The following is a 12808-nucleotide window of genomic DNA, read 5'->3' on the forward strand; positions in this document are numbered from 1 at the left end:
AGGATTTATAGATTTGTTTATGAAGGCCTTGTTGTGTGCTGAACAGTTTACTTTATTATGATGGACTACACACACCGTACAGAATTTTATATCAAAAACTTTATTTATCAAACAAAAAGAATGCACCATTGAAATAACATTTCTATAAAAAAATGAACATTGGACTGCTCTACAGTGCATTACAAAACCAGCAATTGTATACAAGATTGTGGGTAGAAACAGCCAGAGTGTTGTTCTTCTATACATTATGCAACATCTTCCCCTATCCTCAAAGGAACAAATTGTACACATAAATATTTCAATCACTAATCTAATTTGGTTAACAATGCTAGAATTTGACAATTTAAGGATGAAGTCATATGTTCAAATACCTAGGTCTTTTCTCCAACGTAAAAAATAACCAACAGGAAAATAATTTAAGAACAAAACATGTCTAATGTGCAGTTACACGCGTAATGAAAAAACACAGTTAATGCTAATAAGTGAAATGTGAGATTGTGGAAGGCCTCATAGGAGATAATGGGACCATGCGCATATATCACCACTGCGCTCTTCAAGCACCGAGCCTGGGCTCAGATAGCAGGTTTAGCAAATGCTTCGCTGCCCATCTCTCCCGCAGGAAAGCTGCTACAACACATAAAATGCATAACCCTGACCTCTAAACCTGCAAGAGGCATTGGTCCACAGCAAGGCTCCCACTTTTAATGGTGCACTGATTCTTAATGAGGGCAACCGTAGACCCCATTAAACCAGCTATAGTTTCATCAGCACATCTGGCATCCTGAAAATCACCTTTGGATTCAGAGAGACGCCATTTTGTGTCGATGCGGAATCTGTCACAGATGGCCACAGAGCTCCACTTCGCAGTGACACTGTCTGAACCGTAATGGGATTTGGACTTGGCCAAATTTCAGCTCTGATTCGGATCCAGCTTACTGGACAGATGCGTCAAGTTATTCGCGCTTTTAAATCCCAAGAGTCGCTAGCAAGGTGAGATCTTGTTTTAACACACGACACCTCAGTGTGGTCAACTACCAATTTTACTGCTAATGTTTTGATTTTCATTAGCCAAGGTTTACAATGAATCCTAAACATATTAATATACATTTAAAGATATACTTTTTGTTTGGCCCTTGCGTCCATATTGATATACCAGGGCAACTCTACAGAGGCTGCAAACATATTAGAATACAACATAAGTTTCCTGCATAACCTGTACACACTTTAACAATGAAAAGGACCAGAGCCAGTGCTTTCCAGGGGTGGTAAAAGTGTTATCTGAAATAAAGACAAGAGAAGTAATCTGAAGACATCAATGGGCTCCCTTTATCTGTTGTGGGGGTAGAACTGCTGTCCTTACAACCTGCCTGTGTCCTATCACTCACTGGCAGTTTGGACAGCCATTAACCTCTGACAGTAGTTTCATTCAAAGCCTTAAAGATCGACCCAGTAGCCTCAAATTAAACATCAGACATACACAAGGCCAACATTCCTAAACCCTGTGAAAGTGATTGTAGAAGAATAGTTGTAAACAAACTAACAAAAAAAGGATTATGAGAAATGTAAATAAATAAATTCTATGTTACTAAACTAATCATATGTCTAATGTATAAATAAAATGGAGGGTATATTCAAACGACAGGTAAAAATATGAAGTCCACATATAAGATAGCTTCACATATAATGCACAGTCACTGTATGATAATTTATATAACATTAATCTTAAACTCAGACCAAAAACATTGACTTGATGATTGATGATACAACCGTATCCATTTATTATGCCCTGATTCTTCACAAATTAGATTGCAGCTTTAATGATTAACCCAAACAATTAATTCTGAGAATAGCAGGAGGCTTAAATAAGCAGTGTGGCACTGCTAAGTGGTCTGCAATGCAGAAATGTCTCTAAGGCTTTGACATTTTGGCCCGTGGAACTGTGGGAAATGGTACACATGGAGAGACAACACCATCCTGATTTGGGCATGGCTGTTACCAAGCAACCTTCCTTGTCAGCGAAATTAAAATCATTCTGAGTTTCCGTTTCGTATTAAAACAAGCCTAAGCCTAAACGTTCAATAAGATCACACTGTCTTCATAAATTATCAAAAAGTAACACTATAAATAATATATTAATTTTAATCATATAAAGTACCCCCCCTCCCCACCCCTTCCCAATACACCACACGGCCGACGTCTCGGCAATGCCTCCCTTCAATCATTGGATGGAACTGTACAATACAAAAATGGAGTATCTGAATCTTCATGATCCTTTGCGGCAATGTTCGTCTTTCGACATTAACACACACGTTCAGCACACAGGAAACTATATCGGCCACGTCAGCAGATTCGAGTCATCTTCCAGAGAGGAACAATAAACAGTTTCTAATGTTGCTCCCCCCTCCGCTTTTGAAGCTGTTCAACTTCAGGGCAAGGGGAAGAAAGCCCTGGTGGGTCTCTTTTCAAATAGTGACAAAGAAAAGACATAAAACAGAAGATAGGCACACATAACAGGTTTTAAGACCACAGAGATGAAGAGGACATAAACGAGATTTTCAGCAAGCACAGTAATGCCTTTCATGAAACGAGGAAATAAAGTGTTAACACAGTGATCAGGATGCGTCTTTGTCGAACATCTTCATTGTGTTACATGAGTGCAGAGGCACCAGGATCATTTCACCAATACTCATTTTTTATCATCAAAATGTTCTAGAACATACTGTATATTCAGTCTGACCACAATTAGCTTTTGTCCTCGAAAAAAATAAATAAAGTTCCTTCCTTAATTTCTTGCACCAAACAACGTACTATTTGTACATCCCAAAGACTGCCAGACTGAAGATGACACATCAACACTGAAAGATGTAACATTCGCACAAATTTAATCTCAAAGTTTGGGACAAAAGCATACTGCGGTAAAATAAATATAAGCCTGTAATTGTATCGAGGCAAATGTTGGAATCAGCGTATTTGAAATGTCCACAGGAAATCACTTCTCTTTAATTCATTTTCTAAATTACACTACAACATCTAAACTCATTTTTGTTTGAATATAGCATGATAAGGTCAAACAGAAATATATTAATTTTACATTACTATGCAAGTTACTCTTTTTATTTATCACTACAGTGGATGTGTTCTTCTGCCATGGTTTGTTGTAAGGCTAAGGGTAGGACGATGTTAGTGAAGAACATTGTTACTCCTAATGGACGAGGTAAAAAGGCAGAAAATTAAAAATGGCTGCACGGCGATGACTTAGTTGTTGGTGTAAAAAATATACTATGCTGCGTGTGCATTGAAAATGTTCCCATATAAAAATAACCATCTGAAGATATTGAAGAACCCAGTGAACTTCAGCTGGCCGTACGGCCGACTTTGAGTGTTGAAGTGCTACTTCAAAGCAAGTGTTTTTTTTTTTGTTATGTTTTTTTCTATTTGTTTTAAATCCCATTAAAAAAAAAACATAGACATCAAAATAAGCACGAAAAAAAAATTAAAACTGTCACCCAGTCAAAAGAAGTGGCGCGCTGAGTGTTCCACAGATAGCAACTCGGCGGAGTCCTGTGTGTCTTTCCACCTCTCCCTTCGTCTGCATGATGAAGAGAGCTCTGAGAGAGCGGCCATTTTGAGACTCATCGCTCATGCCTGAATTTGGAACTCGCTTCCAAGTAGTAGGCCTCACCGCCCTGGAGACTCCAGGAGTGGCGATGGGCAGTGACTAATCAGTCTCAAACACAGCTGTCTTCAGACGTTGAGATGATAGGCTGTCCAACGAGAGCAAGCTCAAAACAAACGTCTCTCTGACACGTGCTAAACATCCTGTCAGTTAACTGTCTTTATTTCTTCTTTTTTTGTTCCTAGTTTGCTCCAAACTTGCAACAGAGGTATGTTTTCAGAGTTTGTGGCTGAATGCCTGTAACAGATCCAGAGAGGTTCAGAAATTGAACATTTTGGCTGTGATCAATTTCAGGTGCCCAGTCATGATTCCACAACAGTGAGAAAGTGTGTGTGCATGGTTTTAGTCGTAATATTCCAGTATGATAATATACCAGTGAAATGATAAGCTCAGTCCGGAATATATGTTCATTTTTGGGGTTTTAGAAAAAAAATAAAAATGTAAAAAGGTTTTTCCATGTTTTTAACTATCCTGTTTGTGATTGTTTCATGCTGTGTGGAGTGAAAAATACATGAAACATGAATGGCAAGAATCCAGTGACCTAAGGGTCCAGGGATAACTAGTTCACTGTTTCCATTCATCTGTTCTCCACAAGCTGCAATCCGTGACTGTTCTCAGAAATACTTTGGGTGGCAGTTATGAAGCATTCATAAGCCTTCATATGCATGACTCAAGAGGGACATAAATGAGCACAAGGATACAATTTCACAAGTGCAAGCACATGGTATTATGTGGGATATATTAAGAGTACAGAGCCATACTTCCACAATGCTTCATAGTATGGATCCACTGCAATAATTTTCTCACAATCTGGTGAAAAAAATGCAGGTTTTAACTACGGGCAGAAACAATTGTGTTACAATGCTCATATAAAGCATTATGGAACTATGGCTTTAAAAACAATATTTTGATACATCCAAACATACATCATATGAATGTGTATGCAGGCTCAAGGAAAGTACTATGCCCCTTTATGTGATGCATATGAATGAATATAATGGCTTTCTAACTGCTAAACCCTCACCACCTACAGTACAGTGTTACTGTTGTTTTTTGTGTCATTTCTGGAGAAAGAAAACGCTATTAGTGGTAAACCCACAGAACCCATTCTTTTTTTTGGGAAATAATGATATAACTGAGCTCCTCTTGCTTGTCTTCAGGAATTTCACCAGAAGACGGGAATCAGCAAGGCCAACTGATGGTCCAACAGTCCAATCGAAAACTAAATGCTGAACTGAACTCAGGGTTTAAAGGGAAATAAATAATGTAGAATTCCCAGGTTTTTGTTTCCCCCATTTTGTTTTTTCTTCCAAGTCCTGGTCCGTCTCTTCCGGACGGACAAACTCAAGGAGGGGAGAAGCGGAGGTGACGTCGCTCAGGGTGGATGAGTGTCTGAGGTGGCGGGCCTTCTCCCTGCGTGTCCTTCTGAAAGTGGAGTTCTGCTGCTGTGCTGTGGCCCTCCAGTCCCGCCGCGCGGCTGGGAACGCCGTCGTTAAAAGGCCGAGCCGGTGATGGCGTTCAGCTGCTTCATTAGTCCTTCTAGACTCGCCATCTGCTCACTCAAGTCGTCCTGTTCATAAACCTGCGACATGTGATGAACACACGTGAGCTCATAACTGGGCTCCAGACAAGCTATATATAATTATAGATGAAGTAATAAAACGTTTCAGGTCTTTGTCATGATCATTTGGAAACTTCTGGAGAAAGTCTGTGGAGAGGTTAGACCTTTGACTTGAGTCAGTGGACATGGTATATTACCTGAATTACTCCTGCAAAACAATGAATTACTTTTATTTGTAAAAACCAATGCATTACATGTTTCTGTGGATAAAAAACATATTTTAAACCATTTATTCAGCAGAACACAACAGGACGCAAAAAAAACAAACCAAACAATAACCTTCATCACTTGTAATCATGCACACTGTATTTACTGAACAACTCCTTTCAGTTATGCATTTATCAAGCTCTCATTTTAAGTGCTAACTGCTTTTGTAGAAATCTGCATCAATCTCAAACTTTCATTGCCTAACAATTGACATACCAATGGAAAATCCAATGGCTTGAGCCTTTCTTCGTTCACATCCGGTCACTTATCTCTTGCCTTGTGGCACTGCCCCCAAGCATACCCCAATGGAAATCAGCTAAAAAGCACTCACACAGTCAATCTGCCAATCACTTAAAACTCACCAGCAGGCTGGCTTTCCACTAACACTAGTGCTATGGATTAAAATTCAAACGTTATTGTTTTTGCTCCAGGAATTGATAGATCAGGATTAATGGCGTCGAGTCTGCCATTGACATGATAATGGCCTGGTGTTTGACAGAACAGAAACAGAACAGAAATTTAAATTGTCCAACACAAAGCACTGAAGACACTTCAGCTAGCTCCTACGCCTTTTTGAGAAAGTGTGTGGGTGTCATGGAGTTAGTCAGGCTAATGGAGTGCTTGTCGCTCTATTAGCATAGCACAAACAGAGTGCCTGTTACAGATAGGATGTTCTGACACAGAACAAGCCCGATCTGTTCTTTCACTCACTTCTCTCATGACCGTCTCTATATCATCCCAACAAATGTGCTTATTTTTCCCTCAAAGGACTCAAGAGGCAGTGGCCCAGCTTGCGTAAGTTCCTCAATGTCTCTGTAACCTGAGGTGCCTATTTTTCCACCTTGCGGGAGGATACATTTTTTAAAAAAGGTGAATAAATGGAGGACATACAAAAAAGCAGGAGTGAAGAGACTGCTGGATTCAGAGGGACACTCACAGATTTCACACCTGATAGGAAAAGGGCAGATCGATAACAAACCAGAGAGACGGAGAGATGTCTCCCGCCCTTTTCAATCCGTCTTCCCCCACAAATGCATGTTCTTTGTTGCTTGTATAAAATTGCACGCCGGCATACTCATAACAGCATCACCAGCCGTTACATTTTTATTTTTTATTGCCATATATTTTTTTATTGCTATTATGTTTTATTGACCTCATCCGTACCCATGGCCTAGATTTCATAGTGCTCGATCTCATGATTCTGTGCTTCGCGGAGTCCTTTTAGATTACTGAAAATGGACTTCACCAGGATAAGTGACATTTGGCACAAAACACCCTTTTCCTGAAGCAGTGTACTTTCACCCAACAGGACTTGCAAAGAATGGATAGTAATTAGCTGAAGGGAAGAAGCCATTATCAATTATAATTATCTGAATACAACAGTGTTCACAATGGTTGATAATGGGACACATTTATGACAAAATATATTACAATAACAATATTTGTGCCAGTCAATTATTCTTAACAAGTTATGGATCTACGACAATGGGTAAAATAGAAGTATATTAATTGTGTATAAAGGCACTAAAAAACAGTAATTAGAGGGGAAAGGGTGGATTGTACTCCACTACCAAAGTTCTTTACTCCGTTACATACAACAGAAGGCAACAGCCATTTTGTGCAGATAATCCTTGGAAAGATCCATACCGTAAGTCCCATCAGCACACAGCCAAATTATACTATCCAGCCATGTGACCAACCATCCCGTGTCTGACAAAGGACAAAGGATTCCACCACAGCAAGTATTCAGCAAGCTTCCAGACAGAGCTAGCACAATAATCTCAACCCTTGTTAAGCACAATACATCTATTTTTAATTAATTCATTCATTCATTATCCTAACCCTCTTATCCTGAACAGGTTCGCAGGGGGGCTGGAGCCTATCCCAGCATACATTGGGCGAAAGGCAGGAATACACCCTGGACAGGTCGCCAGTCCATCGCAGGGCACACACACCATTCAGTCACACACTCATACCTGTGGGCAATTTAGACGCTCCAATCAGCCTAACCTGCATGTCTTTGGACTGTGGGAGGAAACCGGAGTACCCGGAGGAAACCCACGCAAACATGGGGAGAACATGCAAACTCCCACAGAGAGGCCCCAGCCGACGGGGATTCCAACCCAGGATGTCCTTGCTGTGAGGTGGCAGTGCTACCCACAGCACCATCTGTGCCGCCCACGTATATTTTTGAATACATATATTATCTATCTCTTTTCTTAATTATTTGCTAAAAACGTTTTGTGTTACTACTTGTGTTGTGTTGATTATTTTAAGTGAGGTATAATTGAGCTTTACTGATTAAAATGAACTGAAAATACAGTGGCAATTTCCTCATCATCTATTTCTCATTCCTAACTTTAATTCATGAACTAGTGTCCTGTCATTAGGGGGAAATCCCTGAGAGTAGAGATATTTTTATACCAAACACAAATAAAATGAAATAAAAACTAAATAAAACACAAAACAATTCTGTTGTTTTCTTGTGAACATTCTCATTGGTTGGAAGAGAGAGGTCACAGGTTGCCACTCACGCTAGCTGGGTTCTCCGGCTGCTTGTGCCCCTCTTCGGCGACCTCCGGTGCGGTTGGCACGGAAACTGGAAGCAGGGGGGACCTGGCCTTCCCAGCCTGCCCCAGGGAAGCCGTCTTCACCTGAGCCTTGGGGAGGCTGGCACCTGGATAGGAGAAGAAGAGTTAGCCATGTCACCCACTCCCACAGCAAGGTGATGGAGACAGGGATGTTTGCCTCTCAATCAATTGTGGATAAATCAATCACACGGCCATACGCCTCTCAGTTCTGTGCGCGGCATGTGTCTTCTTTACCTCACTCACTCTGCCAATGCCCAACCCTGTCAGGACCTGAACAATGTGACGGAAGGGAAAGATATAAATGCCAACCATTTACCATTTACCATTTAAAGAGAGTTGCTGAAGCGTTGATTATACCAGCCACATGACAACAGGTGGGGATCTGAGTCACCAATTTCACCTTTGGTGAACACGTTTTACAGAAAAGCCATGCAGGCATACACTCAGTGAGCACTTTATTAGGTATTTATTAGACTATTTATTTGGTCTTCTGCTACTGTAGCCTATCTGCATAAGAGATCAGAGATGCTCTTTTGCATACCACTGTTGTAATGTGTGGTTATTTGCTTTACTGTCATCTTCCTGTCAGCTTTGACCAGTCTGGCCCTTCTCCTCTGACTTCTCTCATTAACAAGGCTTTTCTATCTGCAGAACTGCTGCTCACTGGATGTCTTTAGTTTTCCTGCAACATTCTCTGCAAACTAGTGACTGCTGTGGGTGAAAATCCCAGGAGATCAGCAGTTACTACAATATTCGAACCACCCTGTCTGGCACCAACAATCACTCCGCGGTCAAAGTCACTTACATCACATTTCTTCCCCATTCTGACATTTGGTCTGAAAAACAGCTGAACCTCTTGACCATATATGTATACTTTTATGCATTTAGTTGCTGCCACAAGATTAAATATTCGTATTAACAAGATGGAGTACAGGTATACCTAGTAAAATGCTCAGTGAGTGTACATACAGTACAACTCTGTTGAAGGGGGGTAGGGGTCGGGGGTGATGGTGGGGGGTAGCGGGTGGGGTTGTGACTCATTCCGTAACTGACAGTGGTGAAAACAGACAGCAGCATGTGTTCACTGACACCAGGATCTATCACCTCCCCATCTTAATTAGATACCTGGGCTCTACGTTATCTGCATAATTTAACACTGGATATTCTGACACCTGCTTGGTGATCCAAACACTGCTGGAAAAGCTGAAATCATAGTCCTATAATAGGTCTGGCTTCCCCATGGTTACCTGTTATTAATGCATGCTGGGCTTCCATGGCTCTGGGACATGATGTGTAGAGCACAAAGAGAGACAAATTCTGGGCCGGGGCGTTGTTCCTGTTTCCGCCTCACGCACTAAGGTGCCATTTTATGCCAACAGTTGTGGCAAAAGTGTCATCAACGCGTTAGCAATCCTTTGTGTACTCTCCCATTTATAAGACCAACAGTTAGTGAACAACAATAACAACTGATCATACAGCGACATACTAATACAAAATTACATGAATTATTATTAAAACATACACTCAGTGCGCACTTAGGTATTTATTAGACTTATTTTTTAGACTTCTGCTGCTGTACCCTATCCACTTAGAGTCATGATGTGTTGTGTGTTCAGAGATGCTCTTCTGCATACCACTGTTGTAATGTGTGGTTATTTGTGTTACTGTCACTTTCCTGTCAGCTGACAGTAACGCAAATCATTCATGGTAAAAGTCACTTAGATCACATTTTTTCCCCATTTTGATGGTTGATGGGAACATTAGCTGAAGCTCCTGACCCGTATCTACATAATCGTACGCATTGCATTGCCGCCACACAATTGGCTGATTAGATAATCGCATGAATAAGTAAGTGTAATAAAGTAAAAATGTTCCTAATAAAGTGCTTGGTGAGTGTACATTTTTAGAATGTGCGAGTGAAATAAGGGGGAAAATAAATCAGTGGCATAGAAGCAGAAAAGGCTCCATTGTGTACAGCACCTCCCCAGTGTGGTCGGGTGCGGAGGGGGGGGCAGCCTGACATCAGTGCCATTACCGCGGCTCCGCAGCTCCTGGGGCCCCCAGCTTAATTACACGCGACGCCCACCATTTGCGCGGCTGTGGGCTGCTAAACCTCGTCAGGCTCCCATTGTAATCCGGAGCTGATTAGCTGTAATTAACTGGCTCCGCCGAGCCACGAGCTGCCAGACAGCTGGCCCACGCGCTGCCCACGGCAGCCCACCTCCAGTCCAATCAGCGGCACCTGTCGCGCCGGGGAGCAGCTGCGGACGCCGAGGCCACGTCCGAAACCAAACGCTGCATACGGCACACTACACACTGCATACTGCACACTGTACACTACATACTGCATACTGCACACTACACACTGCATACTGCACACTGTACACTACACACTGCACACTGTACACTACACACTGCATACTGCACACTGTACACTACACACTGCATACTGCGCACTCTACATGAGTACTATCATCTGCCTTAAATAAGGCGGTACTGCACACTACACACTGTACATGTGTACTATCATCTGCCTTACATAAATATGATGGATTTTAAACGCAGTGTGCGTTGATAATGGCAGGTAGTTGATGTGACTTTGGAAAAGGAAAACTGAAAAAAAAAAAGATTTCAAACATAAATACTGTATATCCATTGATTTTAACTACATTCTGCTAAGCTAAGCCCGGGGTCGGCAACCCTGGTCCTGGAGAGCCGCAGGGTGTGTTGGTTTTTGTTTTCACCATAAAATCGGCAACCGATTCAGACCCAAGAAACCAGGTGAGGGGAGCTAACCGTGTAATCAACTGCTTTCACTGATCAATTAAGTGCCAAATAACAACAAAAGCCAGCACACCCTGTTGCTCTCTAGCACCAGGGTTGCCGACCCCGGAGCCAAGCAAAGTTAAAGAACAATTTAAAGAAAGAGAGAAGGACTTTCTGTTGGCCTCGAGGAAGTTCTGGCAAACCATCCGACGACTCAGAAAGGGAAAGCAGGGCTTGTCTCAGGCTGTTTTCAGCAGGGGAGGAGAACTGCTGACCCGGACTGGGGATACTGTCGGGCGGTGGAAAGAGCACTTCAAGGAGCTCCTGAACCCGAACAACACGTCCTCTGTGGAAGAGGCAGAGCCCGAAGACTAGGGGGAATCTGCACCTATATCCCTGGCGGAAGTTGCTGAGGTAGTCAAAAAGCTCCTCAGTGGCAAATCGCCGGGTGTAGATGAGATTCGCCCTGAGATGCTGAAGGCTCTGGACATTGTTGGGATGTCTTGGCTGACACGCCTCTTCAGTGTCGCGTGGAGGTCGGGGACAGTACCTGTAGAGTGGCAGACCAGGGTGGTGGTCCCCATTTTCAAGAAGGGGGACTGGAGGGTGTGCTCCAATTACCGGGGTATCACACTCCTCAGCCTCCCTGGGAAAGCTTACTCTAGGGTACTGGAAAGGAGGGTCCGACCGACGGTCGAACCTCGGATTCAGGAGGAGCAATGTGGCTTCCGTCCTGGCCGTGGAACAGTGGACCAGCTCTTTACCTTGGCAGGGTTACTGGCGGGGTCATGGGAGTTTGCCCATCCAGTCCACATGTGCTATGTGGACTTGGAGAAGGCTTTCGACCGTGTCCCCCGGGGAACCCTGTGGGGTGTACTGCGGGAGTATGGGGTACCAGGGCCGTTGTTACGAGCCATCAGGTCCCTGTATAACCAAAGTGAGAGCTGTGTCCACATTCTCGGCACAAAGTCAAGCATGTTTCCTGTGGGTGTTGGACTCCGCCAAGGTTGCCCCTTGTCACCGGTCCTGTTTGTGGTATTCATGGACAGGATCTCAAGGCGCAGCCGAGGTGAGGAGAGTGTCCGGTTTGGTGACCTCAGAATCGCATTTCTGCTTTTTGCGGATGATGTGGTTCTGCTGGCTTCATCGGACCATGACCTTCAGCACGCACTGGAGGGGTTTGCAGCCGAGTGTGAAGCGGCCGGGATGAGAGTCAGCACCTCCAAGTCGGAGGCCATGGATCTCTGCCGGAAAATGGTGGATTGCTCCCTCCGGGTTGGGAACGAGTCTTTGCCAAGTGAAGGAGTTCAAGTATCTTGGGGTCTTGTTCACGAGTGAGGGTAGAAGGGAGCGTGAGATCGACAGGCGGATTGGTGCAGCGTCAGCAGTAATGCGGGCGTTGCACCGGACCGTTGTGGTGAAGAGGGAGCTGAGCCGGAAGGCGAAGCTCTCGATTTACTGGTCGATCTACGTCCCAACCCTCACCTATGGTCACGAGCTTTGGGTAGTGACCGAAAGAACGAGATCGCTTATACAAGCGGCCGAAATGAGCTTCCTCCGTAGGGTGGCCGGGCTCAGCCTTAGAGATAGGGTGAGGAGCTCGGACATCCGGAGGGAGCTCGGAGTAGAGCCGCTGCTCCTTCGCGTCGAAAGGAGCCAATTGAGGTGGTTCGGGCATCTGATCAGGATGCCTCCCGGGCGCCTCCCTTTGGAGGTTTTCCGGGCTCGTCCAACTGGGCGGAGACCCCGAGGGAGACCCAGAGCCCGCTGGAGAGATTATATATCTCTCCTGGCCAGGGAACGCCTCGGGATCCCCCAGGAGGAGCTAGAATGCGTTGCTGGGGAGAGGGACACCTGGAATACCCGGCTTTGCCTACTGCCCCCGCGACCCGACTCCGGATAAGCGGGTGATGATGGATGGATGGATGGATGGATGGAGAAAGAGTT

The 12808-nt window shown here is 43.8% G+C and overlaps 1 protein-coding gene across 1 annotated transcript in view; it reads right to left on the bottom strand.

Moving 5' to 3' along the window:
* Positions 1–5168: 5168 nt before the first annotated feature.
* The window catches only part of dcc (DCC netrin 1 receptor), a 263043-nt gene continuing 255403 nt past the window's right edge, over positions 5169–12808 (bottom strand). Inside the window, exons 28-29 of the mRNA XM_061262994.1 lie at positions 8039–8181; positions 5169–5258 (exon numbers count right to left, since the gene is read on the bottom strand). Coding sequence (XP_061118978.1) covers positions 5169–5258; positions 8039–8181 — 233 coding nt within the window. The remainder of the gene's footprint in view (positions 5259–8038; positions 8182–12808) is intronic.

This window comes from Conger conger, chromosome 12 (genome assembly GCF_963514075.1).
Source record: "Conger conger chromosome 12, fConCon1.1, whole genome shotgun sequence".
NCBI lineage: Eukaryota > Metazoa > Chordata > Actinopteri > Anguilliformes > Congridae > Conger > Conger conger.